The following is a 25892-nucleotide window of genomic DNA, read 5'->3' as shown; positions in this document are numbered from 1 at the left end:
TGAGATAGCGTGATGAAAAAACTGAAACGATTAAAGCTGAACACTAATAACAGTTTTCTCTATCAAAAACTAAATTCATATCAGCTGGCACATTTTCTCTGATCTGCTGTGTTTTCCTTTGTTTGACTGCAAAGCCACAAAATTCCAGAGTATGCCGTTTTATTACTAATTCAGACATATTTTCATATTCTTTAATTGTTGTGGCAAGAGAAAGTTGCTTGTAACGATGTCACCTGATTGGGATTGAAAGAACTTTGGTAAGAAAAAAAAAATCTCCCCACCCCCACAGAAGAGGAGACCGCCCACCAGACCAGACCCGAGACCCCTTATAGATTTAAAAAGAGAGGCTGCATTCTCAGACTGACACTTATTCAACACTGCCACCTTAAGCAGATTACTTTTGCGCTGCCTGTGTCAAATACGTGGTTCACTTTGCCTCTCCATCATGTTTAGGATGCTGAAACACCACCTTCACCCGGGCATTTTTCTCTTGTTCATATGGCTTTGTCACCTCATGGAACATCAAAAAGTTCAAGGTAAGCTCTCTTCATCAATTTTCTTTAATTCTCTCTGTTTTTGAAAAACTTCGACTGCTGTCAGTCGCAAAAGGCGCACGAGTGTCGGATAGCCTACTTGCTGCAACCGACAAACTTTTCAAAGTGAGTTCCCTTTTTTCCACGCTGATAAAACTCTCTCTACATCAGATAGTGCGTGCGTAAAGTGTCCATAAAACAGGTGCCATATGGGACACTTCAAAGTGAGACTATATGGCAAGTTTTGCAGCCCTCGCCAGGCGCACACACGTAAGCCTCCACGCCGCGTTGGTGGCAGCGTCAGCTTTCCACAATATCTGAGCATATTCTGATACTTTTGTATGCGCATTTTGTGTCTCACGGTGTTGTCGTCAAACCTGTACCAAACTTCAGAATGTCCACTGTGAGTTTATGGGCGTGTTATTTATATATTTCCCGCACGCAACCATTCAGCACTGTGTGAAAAAAAAATTGCTTTTTTCTTTTTTTGTTCTTTTTTTTTTTTTTTGCAATAGTCTTCTTTTGTTATGACAAGAAATAATAAAACTGGAGACTTTTGTACCTATCATTCTTTGTATGGGAGCTTAAAGTTCAAAAGGATATCATGGAAATATGTCTTCAATTTAAGAAACACACCAGCTCATGAACACTTAATGTCATGTGTGTCTGTGTCGGTTAGACATCCTGCTGTCTGGATCAAAAGAATATTCTGTGCCATAGATTTAGGATAACGATTCAGTTTTTTTAATCTATACATGTTTAAAATGAACTTTTCTCTGGTTTGTTAATAAATAAGGCATGGTTTGCTGGGTATATGTCTGGGACATTGTTCTGAGGCGTTGGAGACGGTGGTGTGTTTAGCCTTGTTACCTAAAGACTGTGGTTTTCTGAGGGAGATTGGCTGCTATTTAACACTGTCTAGACACTCCACTTTCTGTCCAGTGATAACAAGGAGACGCAGGGAATAAAGGACAACCCCCCCTCCAAAGATTCTTATTACTTTTTTTGGTTTGTGGCTGCATTGTAAGGGCTGTCAGTCACAGATGGGATAGGCAAGTGTTAACAGTCTCGCAAAAAAATCAGACAAAATACTGCCGGGAGGGCGAAAGGGGAGGGAGGGAGTGTCTCGGATAATACAGGCTGCGTGAGTGTCTAGTACGTCTGGGTCAGCGATTTCAGGCGTTCAACATGCGACATTCGAGGTTTTCTTATTTTTTCTGTTTACAGCTGGGAACTGCTGGTTGCAGCAGGGGAAGAACGGGAGGTGCCAGGTGCTCTACATGCCCGGAATGAGCAGGGAGGAGTGCTGTCGGAGTGGGAGACTGGGGACGTCCTGGACCGAGGAGGACGTCCCTAACAGCACGCTCTTTAGGTGGATGATCTTCAATGGCGGAGCCCCCAATTGCATGCCTTGCAAAGGTGGAGGTGCACTCATTTCCCTTCGTTCTCTCATAATAAACACCCACAGCCATTTCGTTTAATGAATCCTAGTGATGTTCTGATTTGCGCATACCAAAGTGCGTAAATGATCCCTTCCGTGTGTACTTTATGCGCCAGACTAATTTTACGCACAGTGCCAAAATCGTCACTAGCATCACTTAACGCAGACCTTTTATTTTAGAAACCTGCGATAATGTTGACTGCGGGCCTGGAAAGAGGTGCAAGATGAACAGAAGAAGTAAGCCGCGCTGCGTGTGCGCACCAGACTGCTCCAACATTACCTGGAAAGGACCTGTCTGCGGCTCAGATGGAAAGACCTACAAAGATGAATGCGCACTGCTGAAGGCTAAATGTAAAGGCCACCCTGACCTGGACGTGCAGTACCAGGGAAAGTGCAAGAGTAAGTAAATATTATCTTTAATTCTGCGCAATTGCGAGATTTCACCTTTCTGCTGAGTGTACCAGTAATACCGCGGTTTGTTCTTGTTTTCCTTGTATTTCGTGTCAGTTAAAAAAAAAAAAAAATCGTGCAACGTCTTTGTCTCGACAGAAACGTGCCGTGACGTCTTGTGCCCCGGCAGCTCCACATGCGTCGTGGACCAGACAAATAACGCATATTGTGTGACGTGTAATCGGATTTGCCCCGAGGTGACGTCGCCTGAGCAGTACCTGTGTGGAAACGACGGGATCATCTATGCCAGCGCGTGTCACCTGAGAAGAGCTACCTGTCTCCTGGGCAGATCTATTGGAGTGGCATATGAGGGGAAATGCATCAGTAAGTCTCCAGCTACAGACGTGAGAGCACGAGACTTTGCTCCCTGTGAGCGCCTCCAGCCACTGACTTTGAATATTATTTGAGTGCATTTTCTTCCTGGCCAGCTCTGCAGATTTTCACTGTTCATTTTTGCCAACATTCCACTGAGGAGGGGGGTCTCGGAGAGAGAGAGTGTTTGGTAGTTGCTTGTGTTTGCTCAAGAAATGATAGACATCTTATTATTTCCTGATGTTGGCAGCTCTATCCCATATGGGAGAGAGGGAAAGAGAGGGGGAGGGAGAAACAGAGCAAAACAGGGGAGTGCTGGGGGCCACGAAGGCATGCTTCAAGTTAATATTTGAGTCAGATGGATTCTTATCCAGAGAGCAGTCAATATAAGTCATGTAGACTTAAAAATGCTAATTAAAACATGACTTCTTGTTCCCTTCCACAAGACCTTAGCCTATAAAACAGGATTTAGTTTTTATTCCTAGCTTAGTTCTCCAAAAACTCAGCAGTCATCTGATCCTGCTTGAAAAGCATTCATGATAATCCATCTAATCAAAGATTTCCCCTGTGCTGATTTCTTCCTCTCTCACTGTAGAGGCCAAGTCATGTGAGGACATCCAGTGCAGCGCAGGGAAGAAGTGTCTGTGGGATGCTCGGATGAGCCGGGGCCGCTGCTCACTGTGTGACGAGACCTGTCCGGAGAGCAGGACAGATGAAGCAGTGTGTGCCAGCGACAACACCACATATCCAAGTGAATGTGCCATGAAGCAAGCTGCTTGTTCAATGGGTGTGCTGCTGGAAGTCAAGCACTCGGGATCTTGCAACTGTAAGTAAATAACAAAAGCAAAACATGAAAAAAAATCAAACAAAATACTCCCTCCCTCTCCAAGCAAAAGACAATATTCCATGTTGCTTTCCCAACAAAAACCTCCCCTGAAAGTGCCCCCTACCCCAACTTTCCCCAAACTCCCACCCCAGCCACACCACCAAGCACAGCTTAAGCAAGCAGAAAGGACTTGGGAATGGAAGAACTTGCATGACTTTGTCTTTGTCGCTGGCTTTTGTTCTTGTGTTCTCGTTGGCTTTTTTTTTTATTTTACTTTTTTTTCAATTCTTCTGCAAAACAAAATAACAGGAAGGTGAATGAAAAAACACCCACAACTCAACATCAGCCGACTCTATCGAAGAGTCTGGGAAAGGCTAACTTCATTATACTAGCTCGAATAATAAAGGAGACTAATTTTGTTTTTGCAGTGGAACAATCCTGATATTTAAAACTAGTTAAGTTTATGGCCATGGTAGTGACCTGCAGGAGCAGGTTGCCTTAAATCTTGTGCAGTTTTTTTAATCAGTAACAGTTTATTTTTATGATAGTGGTCCTATCCTTACAGCTTGTAAATTCCATGGTCACATTGCTAATTTCATAGTAATGGTGTATTTGTGTTTTTGTATTGTTTTTCTTTTGTTGCTTTTGGCTGTAATCAATCAATTCAAAATGCACTGCCTCTTGTGACATACACCACACTGCCAACATGTCCATAAGAACAGAATACCTTTAAATATATACTCATATGATGTGCATAAGGTGATTGTAACATTGGTGCCATGTTAGTGATGATGACGATGGATTTTAACGTAGTTATTCATGTAGACTACCTACGTGCAGACCAAAGTGAGTCATTCATGCACTCACAAATCTGGGGTTGAACCATCAAATTGAACAATAGCCTCAAGGAAGTATCAAATTTACATTCCAAGTTGCTATATAGAAGAATGTCTCCTTGTTAGTTTCTTTCTCCTGACTGAGTACCTTAATGTGATGTGCTTAAGGTATGCAAAGGAATCCAAGGGACCAACTTTATGATCACCTCATGAGCTAAACATAAATGTGATACTTTACAGTGTGCAGGATAAGCATAAGAAGCTTGTAGAACCACGCTCTCTTACTTAAGTTAACCCTTATCAGCTAACCTTTATTGTCTGTGCTGTTTCCAGTGAATGTGTTGTCTACCAGAATATGTATCAGCAATTACAAATCTGTTTGGATTGATGAGGGACTGCCTGTTGTTTTTCTTTTCTTTCATTTTTGTTTGTTTTTGTTTAGTTTTTTTTTTTGTATTGTCACTCTCGCTCTTGCTTGTGTGCTTTTTTTTTTTTTAACATGTAAATCTCTTCTGTAAAAAGAAAAGAAAATACCTCAGAACTGTGTTGATGATCTCTGACCTGCTTGCTGAGTCCAGGCTGTGACACAGAGTCCTCCCTCCCTGTATGTTTGAGCCAGAAGCTAAAATAATAATCAGAGCAAAGAAACTAGCAAATCCAAGAACACAAGAGCACTTTTCTGTGTTATGTGTCTGCTTTCAGGAATCTGCCCAACAGAGACCCGAGCCACTGGAACCATCAGCCCCAGTGCCCCTATACCCACCAGCCACCCTCCCCCCCACTCCATCCCAACCCACCTTGTAATTCCCCCGACCCCAACCTCTCATCTACCCCTCTTTTCCATCATCCCACTTTTTCTCTTGTTGCAGCCCTGACTTGCTAGATTATGTAAATGGAAGTTGCGTAATTGGGGATGCCACAGTAATTGTTAATGCCAAGTCACACAGACCCTTCCTCACACACACACACACACACACACACACACACACACACACACACACACACACACACACACACACACACACACATATATATGAACACACAAAAAAAAGAAAAGAAAAAAGAAACAAAATGGAGGCTGTGTGCCAGTGGCTTTGCTGTGAGATTTTTTTTTTTTTTTTTTTGAGAACATTCAGTGATATTCTGTGCTGTTGTGGTCCATATTCATACAACAGCTACCATATATTCTCCCATATAGCCATTACAGAAGACCAGGAGGAGGATGAGGAAGATGAGGACTCAGACTACACGGCCTATGTCCATTTATCTTCTATACTGGATGGATAGGCTCCCATCACTAGGGGAACAGTCCTAGGGCAAGGAATCATGTCCATACTGTACATTATGTGTATGCTTATTTATTTTTTAAAGAAAAAGGAAGTATACATATAGTTCAGTCTGCTAGATGTTTATTTATACTTTTTGTGTTTTATAATTTATACATTTACAATGTCAGGCATACTATCTACCATGATATATTGTGTTACCACTCATTTCCCCCTTTTTGTTGTTGTCCCTTTTACTTTCTTTTTTATCATGAAGAAATATATTTGTCCAAAGAGAAGCAGTGTTATTTATTTGTCATGTTACCGTGTAAGTATAAGTCCTCTACAAGCTGTAAATTGCATTCCCTGAGCTGTAAAAATCTGCTTGTTTCTGTCAAATCTCTATCACAGATGTTTATGTCACACATACGTAAATGCATGTTTAGGCTGTGTGTTTATTTATTGGGAATATATCAATCATTTTATGTACATAAAGTGTTTCTGGTTTGTTTACAACTCATAATAACTGACCAAAGGGATTCTCTCAATGGTTTTGCAAAAGAGCATTGTAAAAGGTGCAACACAGCAGTGATGTAATGGAAGAGAAAAAAAAAGAGCCATTTGTTTTTCTTTTCATAATTTTTGGTTTTTCCTCAGTTTCATTTGTTTCCACACTGAGATGACAATTTTAGACTTATTCAGTAGCATTTATTTTATCTCACCACATTAGAGCAGAGGTAAGTTTTGGACAATACTTGATTATTTTGGAAACAATGTGCCATTAACATTTGTGTGCTGTCTTCTTGCCAATGTGCTCCATATTGCTCTCGCAGAGCTAAACTAGGACTAACGTACTTCAGTACTCAACACTATATCAGACTTCATCACTTTGTTTCTTTTTGTTTTGTTTTTTTTTCTCAGAATGCATTTTTATTTCAAACATCACAAGAGAAATACAAAATTCTGTTATGAATATATAGTTTTGTATTTTTTATGTAAATGTCATATGTACATACAAAGTTTGACGGTATTTGTACAGATATGAAGAGTGAAACAATAAAAGTTTTTTTCCTTATACTTTTTTCTGACTCTGCTGTGGTATTGATTTGTGAGTATGCAGTTAAACATTAAGTCAGTGTATGTGTTTAATTCAAAGGAGAAGTGAGACCTAAATCAAAGTGTTACACCTACACACAGTATAAGATTTAGCATTGAGATATCTACCATTAGACATTTTACAAATCTGATTACACTGTGGTATCAATCTTTTTATGTCACTGGGTATATTTGGTTATTGTGGGCAAGGAATTTTACATGTTTTTTCCATTAGTGCAATAAAGTATTCAATTTACTTATCTCATTTACACCTCTAATACAGTATGCCTCAATAAATACTGGTCAAATTACTTTACAAGTTGTACAATAGAATATTTAGTACAGCAAATAATAGTGCTTTAGCCCTACAATTGTTCCATAAACTGTGCATTTACATTCATAGTATATGCATATTTAAGTACATGCAATATGCATTTAAAATTTCATAAATTAGTTGCAACATCTGATAGAGGAGCTCTTAAAGTCAATTAAACTCATCAAAAGCATTTAGACAGGAATAGCAACATGAGAAAGCTTATGAGTGTTTGAAAAGCAACCACGTTTAACAAACAGTCATATTTTCACAATTTAGACAAACCTAAGTTAAAGTACATAATGTTAATTTCATTGAGGTAAGGCGAAGGACATTTCTAGACTACAAAAGCAAATTCCTCTGGATGTGCTGGGCTTCTTTCCGTTAACACTCTCATCAACGTTATTTGTGATATGAAACAAACATCAGTGGCGTGAATAGACGGTAGATGTGTCTGGACATGTCTGGCTGTAAGTGACACATCCCTGTAAAGTAATTTTAGTTTCTGGCATCTTTCCTCCTTCTCTCGGCCAGCTGTCTCCGTAACCCGCTCGTACTGTTTGTTCCTTCGCAGTCGCCGTACGTCATTGTTGACAACAGTCATGGCGTCCTCAATGTCACTTCTCGGCTTCGGACGTTTAATTGTGAGCAATGCAGCCTCTAAAATGTTCCTGAATCCTATCAGGTAATTCCATATTGATTGTTTATTGGTTTTATATACGTGAGAGTTGCTCAGGGACATTCTTTGTAAAATATTTAACTCCAAGTCGACTAAAGACAAAGCAATGAGGCCGTGTGTCTGGTATGTCACAGGCTAATATGTGATTGTAAGCTAACTAGCATTCACGCATGAAGCACTTAAATAAATCATATTAAAAGTTCCCGGTCCTTTTCTGCCCTCAGGATATGAGACTACACACTTAACTGCGGTCTTGCTTGCGCGTTTAAAGTAACAAGTCTCTTAGCTAACGTGTGTTATCCCGTGTCCTTACTGCAGTGGGCTAGCCAGCTAATTAGCTAATACTAGCTAATACTTTCTGTCCAGACTAGCTATAGCTAGTCTGGACAGAAAGTAGTTTAAGAACCAACGCTGTTTAAAAAAAGATGCTCACTGCTCCACTATTACTAATGTTATTCGGCCAGACGAGGATCTTTATTTAATTATCGACTGAACCGGATAAACTGATGGTTGCAAGGAAGCTAACAGCTAGCATAACATCGTTTTATGTTTAGATGGATTTCTTGCAATAACACACGACTCTATTTTATGTGCTAAAGATAGTTTTATAAGGTATTGCTTTACTCGACATGTTTTGTTCTTTTCTGTTTCAGTCAACATGTTTATGCAATGTGCACGTGATGTTAGGTTACCCTTGGTCAACAAACTAGTTCGTGTTTTGTGAGCTGCACACTGCAGTAAAAATAATAATGTTGCAGCAAGATGTGTCTAACGGTTAGATTTCTTTTCTCTTATGTTTCCTGCCCTTTTCCTGCATCTTCAATGCATTGGTGAAAGCCAGAGATTGACGTTATTTAATCAATAGTTTGACCTGCCACCCATATGCCAGCGTAACTAGGGGATGGTTGAAGGCAAGCCTAAGCTGGCCCTAAAAATAAGTATTATCGAAAAGGAAAGTTTTAAGCCTACTCTTAAACGTGGAGAAAGGATGATTTTTGCAATCTTATTGAGGTGATAAAAGGCAGTTCTTGAAGTTTGTATTATGTGGGGGTTAAAGGCCATATCCTGAATAAAGATAATTCCGACATTCCTAGATTATTTAGATAATTAGATAGATAAGATAATCTGTTTCTGAAGTGTTTGGGGCCAAGTACAATAATTTTAATTTTGTCTGAGTTTAGTTGCAGAAGGTTGCTTGAAGTTTAGCCAACTGATCGGTTTCATTTGGCTTCACTGTTAAATATAAATGGGGATCATCTGCACAACAATGTAAGCTTATGGAGTGTTTCCTAATAATACTGCCTTAAGGAAGCACAAAGTGAATTGGTCCAAGCACAGGACCTTGCGGAACTCTGTGTCTAACTTCTGTGTAATGGAAGATTCATTGTTAATGTATACAAACTGAAATCAGTCTGGTAAATTGTGTGGTTTCTTTAATATCAATTCAGTGTTTCAGCCTCTGTAATAGGATGTGATGGCCAGTGGTTCCAAATGCAGCACTAAGATCTAACAAGACAAGTACAGAGACTGAGTACATACTCCTAATGATGGAGAAATCTGAGGACATTGTCACATTACACATTATGGCTTTATTTATACTCAGACATTGGCCTGATCATGCACAAGATGAGTTAATTAAATAAGAGATGACAGATTTAATACTTGCTAAATCAGCAGCTAGTCAATCAGTGGTTAATTTCTTCCTTATATGTGAGTTGGTAAAGATGTTGATGATATGAAAACGGATGTCTTTAATTGCTTAGACAGTTTGTTGGCACAGACAGTTGACTTATGAAACAAAAGTCTAGCACAGCAAAGGAAAAGTGAATAGTTTAAGAGTAGATATACTATGTTATGCCTTAGCAGTTTTTTTCTTTGACTAGGAAAACCTAAGTGAAAATTAATGCTGTACAAATATTCTCTGAAAGGCTCAGAGATTAAAAAAAAAAAACAAAAAAAAAAACCAGTTGCATTGAGGCCTACTTTTCTTCGCACACAGGAAATTGATCAGGATTCAATAAAGAATCGGACAGATAAACAGAATCAATAATGGCGTTTTTATCAATAAAATCTCATCAATCCCCGTCCCTAGATGGCACATTACTGTTTTGTGACAGGACACAGCTGCACAATCACAAAGAGCTACACAGTCCTCGCCTGACAGTTGACCACAGCCAACATTAAGCACGTCCTGTCATGACGTCCTGCCAGGATGAGAGCGACAGTCTGCCAGAGATTCACCAGACAGAACTAATATGTGAGGGGGCGGGGGGGATTCACTCCTGGTCTCTTCTTTTTCACTGTATCCTTGCCCCTTCGCTTCCTCCAAGATTGTTAGCGTTTGCAGAATGTAACTTGTTTGTCATTTACTTCTTTGTTGCTTGTCTGCCTTTGGCGGTTTGTGCTTTGCGTGTAATTTCTATCCAATGGTTTTCAGGTCTACAAGCACATCAACATTGAGGCTGGCAGAGAAACCAGGACAAGACACGCAACTTATTACAGTTGATGAGAAATTGGTAAGGATCCCTTCCTGTTCAACGTGATACACGAGTTGGTGTTTGTCTGATCTACTGTCCTCCAATTACTTTCCTGGAGAATGTGTTAAAAAACTCCTAACTCGCTGCCAAAATGAGCTTGTAGTGGACAGTAGGCTTTTGTAACAATATAATGGTAATGGAAAATGTTACCAGTGGTAGTTCTATGTGTGCTCACAGCTCTCATTAATCCTCACTTTGCACTTCTCCCATCAGCATTTAGTAAACAAATAGTTTACTAAATGGAGTTTTGGTGAAAAAACAGTTTAATATGAAAATCTGAGCATGTTTGATGCCTCTGAAATGCAGATCAGCTTTGATTTAATTAAAAAAAAAAACAACCTTTTTTGGGATATGGAAATGCTAATGTCTCCACAAGCCAAAACCACCAGTTACATACTAAGTAATTTACAGTCAGGGTCTAATATACTTTTTATGCTGGTCTTTGTTTTTTTGCCCTTATTACAGAATGGTTTGCTATTGATCTCAATTTATATTGTTTTCATAACTCTATGGTCATGTAACAGTAGCATACCCACCTGTACAATAGTAAGCGCAGTATTGGTATTGCTGAGGTACTTAAGTTTTGCCTTGATGTATGTTTGTTGTATTGTAGCGACAGTGTGAGTGCAACTGAGCCTAAATCCAGGGTGTCAGTGATGAGATACATCATCATTCACAGTAACACCAGTGATTTATTTTGCTCTTTCAGAGTTGTGGAAGCTTTGACACTTGCCTGAGGGTTCTTTGTTTGGCACCAGCAATAGCCCGTTAATTTACATGTTAGTTGCATTACCTTGATTGACATGCCTTAGCTTGCATACTGTACAGGTCTTATGAGCTCTGCTTTGTCCTCTACTTCCTGAAGTCCACAATGTATCCACACAGTCATTTTTAAATTACAGTGCACAGGTTGGAGTTAATCTGTGCTCTATTGTGCTCTTGGCGTCTCCATTGGCAGCATATATTTGTTAGCTTAAACTTTTAGTTTAGTTTAGTTGGTAACTTACACCCAACATAATGATTTTTTATTCTCTTCATCTTAGTATTGTAGCTGCTTTTCTGTATTGTACATACTACTTAATGACGAAAAATCACACTCCCCTCATTTAGTGTTGCGCTGCTATAGCATTTTTTGACTCACAATTGAGGAAAAAGAGAACAAAAAAACAGGAAAATTGATGCAGATCCCATGAGTTTACATTTTACGTATGAAGGTCCAAGTGACGTAGATTTCATCATCAGAAAGAGCAAAGAGCACACAGCTCTTTGCGGACGCCAGTGTACCCACTAATTTGTACAAGGCCACCAACTGTGCATGGTCTGCACCCAGCGAGCTAGAAAATAGAATGATAAGCGCAACCATGGGTCTGTGGTGTCCGCAGCTTTCCATGTGCGTGTCCCCAAGGGAGTATAATTGAGGCTTTTCTATGAGCAGTCACTACACTTGTTAACTGGTGTGGCTTGGGCACACAGCGTAGTTCCAAAAGCAATTGAAGAACAGGTTTGAGTCAGTTAGAAATATGTAATTAAAGCTTATTCACAGGTGACTGTAAAGTCACTATTTAGAATTACTTTTTCTATAAAGTATGCGGTACAGCTGTATTTAGCTTTATATTTCATCAGATGGGGTCTTTGGTGCCCCTTTTCGTTAAGTGCTAAGGCACAGTTTAAACAGTGATAAGTGTGCATTTGAAGTTACCAAAGTTAGTGATGTAACAACTGTACCAAAAAAAAGAAGGCACTTTTGAAGTGAAGGCTTTGTCAATAAAAAACGAAGGAGATAGAAGATAACGGAGAAAGAGGGAGTTTGGGGAGAATGTGGGAGTCTGTTGTGGAGTTGTTTGGGGGGGTTTGCTGTGTGTGGGCAGCGTCAGTGCGCTTTTGTCCCAGACCAAAGCTGACCATACTGGCAGACAAACCTTTTGGCTGGGCGGAGTGTCTGTCTCTGTCCTCTCAGTAGGGGCCACTGAGAGGAACAGCAGAGGAGAGGAAAAAAAGGGCCTCTAAAAAATGGGGAGGGGGTGAAAGAAAAGAAGCTTGCATGGAAAAAAGTTTGTGAGACACCCTGAGACTCACGAAAAAGACAGTGGCCACTTCAGTGTTGTCGGCCACAGAGGTTCCTTTGTGGCGTGCTGTTGCTGGCGACGGCGGGAAGTACTCTAATGCTTACCCAGACAGGCCAAAAAGAGAGGCCTCAGCTGTTTACAGTACAGTGGTCTCTGTCTCACATGGAAGAGGGCAATGAGAGCACTCTCCCTTTTGGGCATTCAGCATATGTCAGCACGCTAGTCATTCATCAGGCTGTCAATAAGTGTGAATTGCTTTCTGGTTGGACCAATCAAACAAAGGTCTCGATCCACTGAGGGGTTATGCCAGGTTCGCACGCTGTCTCTCTCTCGAGCAGCCCGAGGAGAAAGTGGTGTGCCACTTGTTGTGTAGTGAACATTTCTGAAAAAACCTAATTTAGATGAGGTTGCATTTTGGCCTGGGCAAATGATATTTTGAATTCACTCCAAAAACTCTGTCCGACAATATTTGTGTGATACTCATTATCTTGTCCTTAGTTCTCATCTGTCCAAAAAATGCAAACCTTACAGGAACTTGCGTCTCTACAGTTTGTTTGGCCATCTCCATTACAGACAAATTTAGGCTATGAAGGGCAAGAATCTCCTGCAGGTCAAAAATATGAACTAATCCTGTGAAGAGGACTTTAATGGCATTTGTGAACAGTTTTACCGCAGGATGCAGACATAACGGGCAACAGTTTTTTGACGGTTGATAAGTCATTAAAGTGGCTATAATGAGTGTTTTTTGTTTTTTTTTTAAACAATGGTTCAAATCACTATCTGTAACTTGATAGGTGTCTCTTGTAGTGAACTCAAGGAGAATTATCACCTGACTCTGCATTCTTGAGCCTTGTAGCATCTTTCAGCTCACAGTTTCAGTTTTTTTCTGACCTAAAACTTTACTGTTTTGAATAACTCTCACTGCTCTCATCAGTGGTGTTTTCAGCAAAAAAAAGTTCTAATAAACCGACTATATGCTACCTGAAGAGCACCAAACAGTAGACAGACAAAGCCAGTGACTTGCTGGTGAACGTGGTAGAACATTTATCAACTTAAGTCACGTACATTTCCCACAGCAGTTAGTGGAGACAGAAATTGGAGCTAAAAGGATGTTTCCACTGCCCCCAGGTGGGCAGAAAAATCAGTATTTCAGGTTTGAAGTCATTTTTCAAGTAAAAATGCCAAACATTCCCCAGTTCTTGGTTCTGAAGTGTAGGGATTTGCTGCTTTTGGCCATCTAATGTGATAGTAAATTGAGTATCTTTGGGTTTTCGAGTTGTTGAAAATTAAAAAAAAAACAAAAACAAAGTAATTTGCTGTCACCGTAGGCAATTAGATGGGGGCCTTTTTGGGCATTTGTTTTTTACTGTTGTCTGAAATTTTAATGACCAAACAATTAATTAAATATCAAGACTGTAATCAGCAGATTAAATAACAAAAACAATTCTTTGTTTATTCCTGCCCTTGGATTTAAAAGCTCACAAAAATCTAAAATCTTCCTGAACTGTGACTGTGAGCAAATCTTTGAAGACATTGTCTGAATTTTAGGAAAAAAAAAAAAAAGCCAAATAAAAAGACCTGCGTGATGGAGCTCCAGTGCCCAAAGCTGTTCCCTAGAGTGCCCATGCCGACCTGGTTTTGTTTGTAATTACTGTTTGATTAGGCATGCTGGGCAGCTCCCAGGGTCCAGCTGGCTGGCCACTGATATACAGCTTTACACGTAATGTCTGCGACCTCCCTTGATTAGAGCCAGGCCTTTAGCCTTACGCTCTGGCCCCTTGCAGAAACAACTGCAGTTATAACCTTAGCAGCTGTTTCAGTATGCCATAATGCAATATCCCCCACTTATGCCTGAGTGTCTCAATGTCTACTCCTGCTTCAGCCATGGCCAAGTGCGCTCCCTCTCTCCACATAAAGACAACACCATAATCTTAAAGCGCTTGTGAAGCCTTGTTATAGAGTTCTCTAAAAGCTCTAGCGTTTTATGAGACAGAAGAGGACAGTTATTAGAGTGTGGGGAATTGAGGGGGAAGGAGGGAGGAAGACGGGCAGGGGAAGAGAGTATTAAATTGGTAGGCCCATTTGATGCTTGGCATGTTGAGTTTGCTGATCTGAAATCTTGAAATTTAGAGCCCAGCGCTTGCTTGGCAAGTAACATCACATCTGGACAAAAGATGTGAGGTTATATTGCGGTAAGTTAGTTGAGTCTAAAGGCAGGTTGTTGGTTGTTTTTAAAGAGCTAAATTGAAATCAGATTAAAAGATCCTGAGATCTGTCGGTCAATATTTATCATGCAAAGATGTCAGAAAATTCCCTGGTACAGAAATCACTCAAAGAAAGCTGGTTAGCACAAGATCCCCTGTGTACACTACTAGGGCTATTCAGTTGGACACACCAGTTTGCTTTGTGTCACTTGAGAACTCAATTTCCGCAGAATTAAATATGTTCTGTGAGTGTCTTTCGGCAAAGTACTCTCAGATACGGCGACCTTAAACAGGTATTTGCTTTCACATTTCGAAAGTGCAAGAAAATCAGTGTGTAGGACGACAAAGGCATAGAATCAGAGTGCAAATCCAGCTATCCCAACTATGAGGATAAATTTAGCAGAAGCAGTTTAGGTTTGCAGTGCAGGAGTGTATATTCTCTAAGCCTGTCTAGCCTCAGACACAGAGTGACCTACAGTGGGGCAGACCACATTCACCACCCCACCCCCTTTCCTCTCCCTCTCAGCATCCTCCTCTCCCACCCTTCCTCCCTCCTTCACACATAGACAACTTAAGTGTCTGTTTTGTCTGGTTGCCCTTTCATACGGCGCGCTTATGCAAAAAATCTCTCGGCTCAAGTTTGGAGTAGTGGGTCAGAGGATGTTGGTCTTTGAAGAGAGCCAGACAAGAGGCTTTATTATGTATCATCCACTAAATAGTATTTCATTCATTAACACTCTCTTCCATAGAGACTAAGCCTCTTAAGAGGACTTCTCAGCCCTGTCAGTTCTGAGTAGTTTTAGGAAGTGTCTAGCTGCAAAGTGTTGTGTTTGCAGAGTGGATAAAAAAAAAAAAAATTGAATTGCCTACACTTCCATTTATTCATTGGTTGTAAGCTAACAGCTCTGTTTCTAATTTTATGAAATAGTTTTGGTATCCTACACTGTCATATGTCTGGTTTCTAACATTTTCTGTATTTCCAGTCTGTTTGTTGTAGTATCATAACAACAAACAGACTTTCTAATGTAATTTGTGTTGCATTTTGAATTTCCCTACATAAAGTGTACCAGATCTGAAACAATTACTGGATTTGTTGTGATTTAATTCCCGTAGCTTAAGGGGACGTCTTGTTATTGCATGCTTTGTCCTCAAACCCAAAGATATTCAGTTAACAATAATTTAAAAGAAAGAAAAGCATCACATCCTCAAATCTGACTCACAGAAAACTGAGAAAGTTCAGCATTTTTTCTTGATAAATCCTCAGGGTTTCAGGTTAATCATAAAACATTTTACTTGTAAAAAGATAAATGGACTCTTTGGGATGCTGTACAACACACAAACAAGTGTGTCTGCATCCAACATATTCATAAATGACCTCTGCCGCTGCCCTCTCTTTCCGATCCTCACCGGTATGTGTAATGTGAGATTCGAGATGGCCCTCACGCCAGCTGCTTCTTGTTCTCCAGAGCTGAACCACTCCCACACATGAGCAAGCAACATAATATTTGTTTCTATTAGAGACGCCCCCTATGTCCAATCAGTAATTGGCACGCTTTTTCCACTTCAAAGACGTCTGAAGGTGGGAACCGGCAGAGGCTGATGAGTGAAGCTCTTGGTCTGGTTGTTGGCTGGACAGTGGGGGGTTAAGGGTGATGTGTTTGGGCTTTCACCACATGCTGACTCAACATGATTCAGCTTGGCTGACCTTATGACCCCTCCGGGGCTGCCGGTCTGTAGTTTTGGCACACGGGTGTCCGTGCTGTGATAGGCTGGACCATACTTGTGTCACGGCTGTCACGGTGTCCACCACTGCCCATAACGACCTGGTCGTGATGCTAGAAGCGTTTTGTCTGAGTCAATCATGCACAGATGAGCTTTGTTTGTTTACTTGTTTGTCTATTTGGTTACTGTACTGACAGGAAAATACACTCTGTACCTCGGTTTAGGTTTGTAAACCCTTACAAGTCTAAAAAAATAGGACTGTCAGTACCAGTGTTATTAGACAAAATGAGCCTGTATCTGGACTGATTTTGTAGGATTAGAAGACACATATGTCTGCAATGAATGATTATTATTATATAATGGTTATGAATGATTAATCTGTTATGTTACGTTTTCAATTCATAGATTCTCAGTTATTACAGCAGTTGAACTGAATAAGTAATATTTATAGAGCTGAATTAGTGAAATAATTAGTTACTTGATTGAGAGAATTAAATGACAACTACTTTAATAAATCAGTTCATTTTAGTTACTTTTCAAGCTAAAATGAAAGTATTCCGGTGAAGGCTTGTTAACTGTCACAGTTTCCTGCTTTTGTTTGTTTTCATTTTGAAGTGATTATCTTTGAGGTTTTAGACTTTGGATCAGACAAAACGAGGAATTTAAATATGTCACCTTGGCCTCTGGGAAGGTGCATGGGCAGTTTTCACTCTTTTCTAAAAATTTAGAGACAAAACAATCAATTAATCAAGAAAATAAATTTAATCGTAGCCCTAACCAGTTATTAATATTGGTGGCAGTTAATTCTCTGTCCATCATATAATTGTTTCCATACTAGTCTAATTATGAATTAATTTATTGTGTCCTTTTAATGTCAGTTCGCTAGTAGTAGTCTGCTCTCTCTGTTTTATTGGAGAGTTGATCATTTTTACAACTAATAATTGAGCCAGAATCATTGTAAGAACAGATGTGAATTTCCCTTTATGGTTTCTTTTAGGTTTAAAATAGTCCCCTTTTTTCTAAATGGGCACAAAGGGAGTATCAGGTGATTGAGTGAAAAAGACAGGCGCTATTCAGTTCACTAAGTGAATGAACAGTGATGTGCTCAGAAGACATGGTCCTTATACTCACCTCTTTTCAAGTCCTCGTCTTCATTTTGCCATACCCCATGATGCTCCAAGTCTTATATGGAGTGCATATGAAGCACTATTCAAAGCTCCCCACGCTCAAAACATTCACATGTATTGCTTTACTTGGTCATTTTCTCAAAGATGCATCCAAAAGTAATATCTGACTTTCATTCTTTAGAGATATTTTCTTTTTGGCAAACCACTTTTTTTATGGTAAATTACATTTATTCTCTTGGATCAGATAATTCCCTTTACAGAAATGCATGACATACCACAAAAATCCTTAAACCTTTCTTTCATTTGGACCAGATCTGCAAATGATATCAGAAAAAATATGTTGACCATATTTTATATCACTGAGCAGGCAAAAAAATGGTTTGGATATTCCACTGTACAAACTGTGGGAAATGAACTCCAGGAAATGTGGACATTCACCTGCAAATCATCTGAAACTGACAAGATGTGCTAAATGATATGGGGACAGTAGTGGCTGGAAGACAGTTTAACAGTTAGCCCAGTGTCGAACACATACAGAAACAGAGGGGGATGCTTTCTCTTAGCCTGGTTTCAAACTCCTGCCCTCATCTCCGCTTTCACAGAAGTTCAAATAGGTTGTTTGTTGTGTTCATTGATGGATGTTTCCATTGTTGGAAAAACAACTGAGTCAATCAGAGTGTTGTAGGCGGGATTAAGAGCAGAGATGACACCTTCCTGTGTCAGAGCCAGAGAAATAAATACAAGTTGTTATAAGTTGTATTGTAGAAATAAAAACTCTTTGATTGATGTAACATTAGGGCTTTTGTTCAAAAAGACAACAGCACAGTGTGGGAAAAACACAGCGTCCACATTTATTTCAACATGTGCAAGCACACATTTCTGGTGTATTACTTTGTAACCTGAACACTGTATTTCTTCTGTTTACCCTGCAATCGTTGCAATGAAAGATAAAAGACTTGACAAAGTCATAACTTTCCAGAGTTGTAAAATCTTGTCTCATAGTATTATAAACCGCTCTGCGGTGTTTTGGTGGGTGAGAATCCTTCAAACTCATATATCTATTACTCAAACTGGACGTCCAGGACAGTATATCACACAGGGCTGTTTTTGCTCTGAACGTTCATTAACATGAACCCCCCCCCCCAAAAAAAAAAAAAAAAAAAATTCAATCAGACTTATCTTGCTTCAGTGGATTCTAAGTGGAGTGAAATTAATACCAGGATGTAAAAGACTGTTTCATTCACATTAATCTGAATACAGCCAGTTTCACAAATATTTGATTTAGAGGCAAGTTGCACCTCAGCTTACCCCACAAGAAAACTACATTCTTTATACTTTTCCATCTTTTTGAAATCTCATTATTTCCTACAGTTTTACACTTAAGCACATTGAGATTTTTTTCTTGTTTACGCAGAAATCTTCCATCCCATGTCTCTGTTGGAGCATTAGGGGTACCAGCTTTCAGCATTCTGGTGGGCCTAGCGGCCCCACAGCGACAAGCTCCTATGCTCTTTATTTGGCACATAGCCTGGAGGTGTCAGAAATATCGACACGCTTTCACGTGACGGAGACTTTGCCAGCCTTTTTCCCCCCTTTCTTAAGCCCTGCATTCTGTCTGCCCAGCCAGGTATTGTAGGGCCCCGTGAAGGCCCTGTGAATAGTGTCAAACTTGATAGTTCTCATTTTGCTTCCTGTACATGGCAGAAGAAAAAGTGCCCACCGTGTGGGTTTTCCTTTTGTGATGGCCCTCTCTAGTCTTCCTGGGAACACACCACATTCCAGCCACAATCATTCCCTTTGTGAATCTGGGTATTGTGGGTGAGTCTGTTATGCCAATAACCCTCCTAGCTTTCAGTGTAATGCGTGCAAGTATCATAGAAGTCTAGACTCGTATTTTTGCAAACAATGTCAGATAATGAGCAGTGTGTTTTCAGTGATTTGGCAGAGCTTTTGTTTTGACACATCCTCCCTCATTCATGAAGGACCTTTTGTGCTCATCCACGCCTAAGATGTGATTTAAGGTCTGCTACATCTGGACAAATTACTGCACCAGTTTACCATACATGGGCCTCATGTGTCAGTTATGGTTTATGTAACGTACATACGCGTAACCTTAGTCTGGCCTGCTAATCCCAAGGGTATAATTTCTAATGCGTCTCGGAGAGGGATTTTCATGCATCTATCCCCCAGAACACACCAGACCACAGAACTGCGAAATGTTTCAGACTGCACATTTGATTTACCTTAACCCAAAAGGTGATATTTGTATATCTTTGTATATGAAACCCCATATTTGTATATGAAACCCCCCCCCCCCCCCCCCCCCAGTTCACAACTCCAAAAGTGTTATGGCTCATTGTGTACAAAGCAGTTTTGTACATAGTTTTGTTCTCAGGAAGTTTTTCTTTCTTGCTTCAGGCTTTTGGAGAGCAAATCCTTTGGACATTATCCACTGAAAATAAAAACTTATATCCTGCCGAAAGAAAGATTTTAAAATATTTTTGATTACCTGCAGCAGAATGAAAGAAAAACCCCTAGCATCTCATTTTGTTGTTCTCTCACACTGTCTTGTGTATAATTGTGTCATGAACTGTCCACCATTACCCCCTTTGGGTGAAGAGAACATGTTTTCCTCCTCTCTGTGACAAGAGGGAATTGTTAAGGTTAAGTAGATAGGGCAGCCGGAAATAATTACCGAGCACTTGTGAAGTTTTTTTCCCCCTTTTGTTCGTCTTTTCCCTTTCATTTTAACAATCTTTTCAATGTGCAGATCTTGTTTATGATTAAATTCAGTCTGGTCTTGCCTCTTAGCATGGCAAAAGATATTTCACTGAAACGAGCAGTAGTTAAGCAATTGGACCTGTAATTTCCTTGGCTTAAATACCATTGGAAGCTCCTTCGCCCAAGGAAAGGCGGGCTTTTGTGTTGAGTTCATGCAAAACGACCCCCTTTCTACAAATCAACTGGCAGATGACAGACAATGATGAAAATTTGATTCTTTGAAGTTGTAATGGCCATTGAAATGTGTAAAATTCTTGTATTGAAAGGAGAGCACCCTGGAAAGCCCTCAGTCTTGGGTGGCTGCTGCCTGCATGCTGGGAGGTTCGTCTGTGTTTTGTCGCCGACTTCCCATCGCTTGTTTGCTAATTCCCTGTAGAATTGGACCAGATCCTTGATAGGAGCTTGAAGGGGCTCCAGTTGCTCAGGAATATACATTTAGTACGCCCAGAGGCCCCTCCTCCTCCTCTGGTCGTGCTGGCCTACTTTCTGATGGTCTGGAATAAATCACCTCAAGTATTAGGCATTAATTTCATCCACCTCAAGAGTATGAATAACAGCATAAAGATGTTTTTTATAATCTTCTTACTCTGTTTTTATTTTATTTCCTTTGAATCCAGTGTTGACTTTTTCCACATATGTAAGCTATGGTTTCTTCTTTTTTTTCTTTCTTTTTTTTTTTTTTTTAAATAAGGCTGTTATTAAGTTACACTAAAATTGTGCACAAATTTAAAATCTGAAAAACAAAAATGTGAATTATTGAACTGTTGTTTGGGAAGTATCCGGTCCATTAATCGCTGATGGACATTTACGAGCAACATGTCAAAAAAACAAAATGAAAAAATCACAGAAAATTGAAAGAACAGGAAAGATTCTTATGTAGTTGTAAGAGTTGTGCTGGCAGAGACCATAATGCCCGCAGAGTGAACATCAGATGACAGAAACAATAAAAATACAATCCAAACTTTTAGTTTATTTTACATTGCCTGTAAAATGTGTTCACTCCTTGAATGTTTCATATTTTATTGTTTTTCTGACACTGAAGATGCATTTGAGCTTTTTTTGACCCTGACATTTTAAAGTGAAAATAAATCTCTACAGATTGATGTGAAGTACAACAATATAAAACATAAAGTAGTTGATTACCTAAGTATTTTTTATAGCCACTGAACATTTTCCTAGACCCCTTTTTCTGACATCAAGAACACACTGTCAGAGCTTCAAGTTGTATTTTTTAACACCTGCATGCTAACTTTCAGATGACCTTTCTCAGCAAACACACATGCATATATCTTTGCATGAACCCTCATTCTTTGCAGGGAAAGAAAAAGACATCAGCCACCAAGTCAAATGAAATGGCTGGTCTGCAACCAGAAACATGTCACTTTGTTATTTTCATTCACATGGTATCATAAAAAGGAAACCTTCACTGCTTTTAGTGTTTGGTTCGACTGCTCAGTTGAACGTGCTTCTAACCTTCATGTTTAGTCGCTTACAAAGGGGTTTCGCTGAATTGTCCTCCATAAATCATTTACTTCATACACATTTAAAAATAATTCAGTTTTCATTGTGGACTTTACTGGCCAGTGTATTACTTAGTTTTTAAAATTTGCTATCAGGTGTCTGCCTGCGTGACAGTAGCTTAACTCATTTACCGAAGGATGTGCTTCGTTTCTTTCTGTCCCCAGGACATCACCACTCTGACAGGGGTCCCCGAGGAGCACATCAAAACACGCAAGGTCCACATTTTTGTACCTGCCAAGACAGCCATGCAGTCAGGAATCAACAGCACCAAGAAGTGGAAGATGGACTTTGATACCAGAGAGCGCTGGGAGAACCCACTGATGGGCTGGGCCTCAACGTAAGAATCTCCTTCCTGTCATGGCAGTTTTTTTTTTATCCTTATTTATAGATGCACCGATCCACATTTTTTCACTTCCGATCCGATCCTGATACCTGAATTTGGACATCTGCTGAAACCAATACTATTCTGATACCAGAGCCCTGTTTACTTTAATATTATTATTATTATCATTATTCTTGATTTTTAAATGATGCTGTAATAAATCTTCTCTACAGGCAAGTATGACATGTACAAATATATGCATGTATGTACCATTGAGGTAAGTATAAGGTCAGAAAAGAAAGTCAGAAAAACAGGAAATCCTGTTAACAGTCAATATTTATTAAATTCAAGAGATACCCATAAAGGGTAACCTTCTTTTACACTACCCCTCTCCTAATAAAATAGAAATAAAAAGGGCTGCTTGATCTGATCAGCACAAATTAAGTCTCATGGCTCTTGTAGCAGAAACAAATAAAGGTTTTTCAAATCTCAAACATCCCGAGGGGTGGAAGTACACTCACAGTTCATTTTCTTCCTGCTGCACCTAGAAGGTACATAAGTCTGTGAGTAATATTGGTGTGTGAATTACCTATATGACTTTACTGTTATGGTGTTCCGTTTTGGTTTATCGTTTGAGTGTAAGAGTTAACAGCGCTACCAATGCTAATGCGCTAGCCTGTCAATGGGATTCTCCATAATATGTTAGCATCGAGCTAATCGGTACTTATTACCACTTGTAGGTCGCGACGGAGCTCGCGCCCCTCGGTACAACGGCTTTGCAAACGTTACTGTCTTGCTTTGGGGTGTTTCTAGTGCAAAATATTTCCACACAGCGGACATGTTGCGCTGAAAAGTTAGTTAGCCTCGGTGCTGCTCAGTGATCGGCTGCTAGCTGGCTGCAAACGGTGGAATGGACTTCCTGAACGGCGGTGTCTCATTACTCTTTGTCTCATTGAGACACACCTCTCTTCAGGAAATCCATTCCACAGTTTGCAGCCGGCAGGGAATCACTTGTGGAGTCCTTTCAGCAGACATTAATGCACAGACATGGTCCATGGATCGGAAATCTTTGCAGGTTGGATCGGAAATTTCCGATCCGTGAAATATGTTGGTATCGGAACCGATACCGATACTGGATCGGATCGGCCCCATCCCTATCCTAATTATATTAATAGGGGATTGATCTGTCAGCATTTCTTCTAGCAAATGATCTTTGGTCTTAAGTTGAATCAAGTCAACTTTATTCATATAGCCCAAGCTAACAAATTAGCCTCAGAGGGTTTTGCATTCTGTAGAACATACAATAGACACCCTCTATCCTTAGACCCTCTGAGTAATGATTTTATATTTTGGATCATAAAACATTTCTTATATTTACCTCATGTCATGTGACCATTTTGTAGCTAACAGCTCTTTCTGTCTTTCAGAGCTGATCCCTTGTCCAACATGGTGCTCTCTTTCTCCACCAAGGAAGATGCCATTGCTTTTGCTGAGAAAAATGGTAAGAAATCTAAGACTTTTCTGAGATTTTAGATAGACTTTAACATTTAAAGTAATACTTTAAAAAAAATGCAATGCAGTGCCCCCTATAATCATGGCCAATCAGTAGAATGAAGAGATAGTTAAACTTTAAATAAAGACAATATAAGTACATTTAACTAAATTTAATCATTATTAGATGTATAAGTAATACTATTAGGAGTAATAGTAAGTTACTCTTGGTAGTAAGAGGATTGTGATGCTTACAGCTATTGAGGTGGTTGCCAGTTTTGCTGTATTGACTGCATCAGAGAGGGATCTGGTCGATGCAGAAGTAACAAGATTTAATCTAGATCCGTGTGCACTTTGATCAAATCCAGAATAGAGTCAGTTACAGCATCACATAATGCAAAGCATCAATGAGGCACTTTACCATTCTGTATGGTAACTGAAAGCTTTAGTTTTTATTTAATTTCAACAATTACTTCAGTTATACGTTGAATATGTTATCAGACTCTTGAAGATAAACTCAACTCTTTTTATCAAAGTCTTGCAGAGACCATTTGGATATTGACAATATATATATATATATATATTTAAACATTTATAGTATAGTATATATAGTATAGTATATTAGACCAAGACTGTCATCAAGTCACAGTGATAATAGTAAAATGGAACTTGTTAAAATTTCTTCATTTCAACAAAAACAACTGATGACAATACGACAAATCAAGTAATAAAACTAATACTTTTGATGGGCTTACAGGATCATTCAAAACAGTCCTCCCACAGTGTCCAATAGAAAGTTAACTTTCACTCAGAGAACTGAACCATCTGGGAAAGTTTGTTGAAACTAAGCAAAGGAAACTGGCTTACTCTGTTTATTGCACCATGAAAACGATTAGTGCAGTTCTGACTACACACAGCCTGCTGATATCTACAAAACACCTCATTGTGGTTGGAACTTGTCCAAAGTGAATATACGTGACGTTCTCACCCCCATGCCTTACTCTGATGATGTTGTTTTTGCTTCAGGTTGGAGCTACGATATAACTGAGAAGAGGACCTCGAAGCCCCGGGTGAAATCCTATGGCGCAAACTTCTCCTGGGACAAGAGGACCAGGAGGTCTGCAAAGTAAACTGAAGACACACATCTGTTAGTTGGCTTGACCCTTAGTTTGTCCCACAGCAGACCTGTATCATTCTTGTCAATAAATGCATAATTATATATGTGGAAACCAAACATTTGGGTCATTATCGCTTTTATTCTTCAAACATTCACCTCATTACTGACTACCTAATGTAGTCTACGATTAATGAAGTGTTGGTTCTCTGAGTCAAGTTGTGCAACAGCAAAACAAAGGGAAACATATTATTACAATTAGAACTGTTTAAACATGAGGATAAATAGATCTGTAGGCCAGAACCAGTGACATTTTTCTTGTGTGAGTGTTTGTTTCCATCCTGTTACCTGAATTGTTTCAGTGTTTTGAGAGCTGCACAACTGGAATTTAAATAGGAACTTGGAACAGTTTTTTGTTTTTGGTTTCTTTTTGTTTTTTGTTTTTTACTGCAGCATGTGTGCAGTGAGATTACTGATCATCATCCTAAAATGTTAACCTGCATTACCTTTTTAGTGAGACCTGCCATTTACCTGGAAAAACTGGAGTTACGACTAACAATCACTCTCACAATTGATTTATCTGTTTATCTGGAAAAAAAAAAAAGCCCAGCGTATCTTTGTCTCACCAACAGTTTAAAACCCAAAAATGTTCAGTTTATCATAATGTACAACAAATAGCAGCAAATCCTCACAAATGAGAGGCTACAACTAAGGAATGTTTGGAATTTCTACTTGTAAAATAACTTAAAATGTTTAATTGAATTTCAAAATAGTTATCAGTTAATTTTTTGCCAGTCAAATGATCCCAATTCAACTTTTCTGGAGCTCTGCAGACAACTGTAATTAAAAAAAAAAAAATACAAACATAAATAGCATTTAAATTTAACTGTTGACCAAGAAAGGTTCAAAAGTCTAAGACTACATTAAAAGACGACTAATTCTGCTTTTAATATGCACATTTTGTATGAAGCACTTACTAATTTCCATTCTAGATTTGGAAAAACGGCCCTTTTAATTTAGTTATTTGCTCAAAACCAAAATTTCTCTGTGAGCCAATAAAATACTAAACTATGCAACTCTGTTTGTCTCCTATTGAGATAAAGTTCAGAACTCTGGAAAAGCCATAAATGAGATGCCCAGCTATTCACACTTGGCAGTGTACTTGTTGCCAGCGCTTGTTTATGGTCTTCGTGTTCAGTAAACAGTGGTGTTACTCTGCGCCCAGTCCCAAACTGCGTGACTGCACTGATATTCGCA

The 25892-nt window shown here is 39.4% G+C and overlaps 2 protein-coding genes across 4 annotated transcripts; both read left to right on the top strand.

Moving 5' to 3' along the window:
• Positions 1–379: 379 nt before the first annotated feature.
• On the top strand, positions 380–6740 carry fsta (follistatin a). Of its 3 annotated transcripts, none has more exons than XM_041042915.1 (6): positions 380–536; positions 1761–1952; positions 2155–2373; positions 2524–2748; positions 3332–3562; positions 5597–6740. In XM_041042915.1, exons 1-6 carry the CDS (start codon positions 446–448, stop codon positions 5683–5685), a joined length of 1047 nt encoding a protein of 348 aa, XP_040898849.1. In that variant the 5' UTR covers positions 380–445; the 3' UTR covers positions 5686–6740. The 3 variants fall into 3 exon arrangements, with proteins under 3 accessions (XP_040898849.1, XP_040898847.1, XP_040898850.1); XM_041042913.1 differs by having other exon boundaries at positions 1761–1958; XM_041042916.1 differs by having other exon boundaries at positions 1761–1958; positions 5101–6740.
• An 879-nt stretch (positions 6741–7619) lies between these two features.
• On the top strand, positions 7620–25522 carry ndufs4 (NADH:ubiquinone oxidoreductase subunit S4). The gene is made up of 5 exons (XM_041043057.1): positions 7620–7756; positions 10188–10266; positions 21873–22045; positions 23458–23531; positions 24548–25522. The coding sequence occupies exons 1-5, from the start codon at positions 7674–7676 to the stop codon at positions 24649–24651; spliced, it is 513 nt and encodes a 170-aa protein (XP_040898991.1). The 5' UTR covers positions 7620–7673; the 3' UTR covers positions 24652–25522.
• Positions 25523–25892: the final 370 nt, after the last annotated feature.

This window comes from Toxotes jaculatrix, chromosome 7 (genome assembly GCF_017976425.1).
Source record: "Toxotes jaculatrix isolate fToxJac2 chromosome 7, fToxJac2.pri, whole genome shotgun sequence".
Lineage (NCBI taxonomy): Eukaryota > Metazoa > Chordata > Actinopteri > Toxotidae > Toxotes > Toxotes jaculatrix.
The sequence above is the reverse complement of the archived record's forward strand: the minus strand, read 5'-3'. Positions and strand labels throughout refer to the sequence as shown.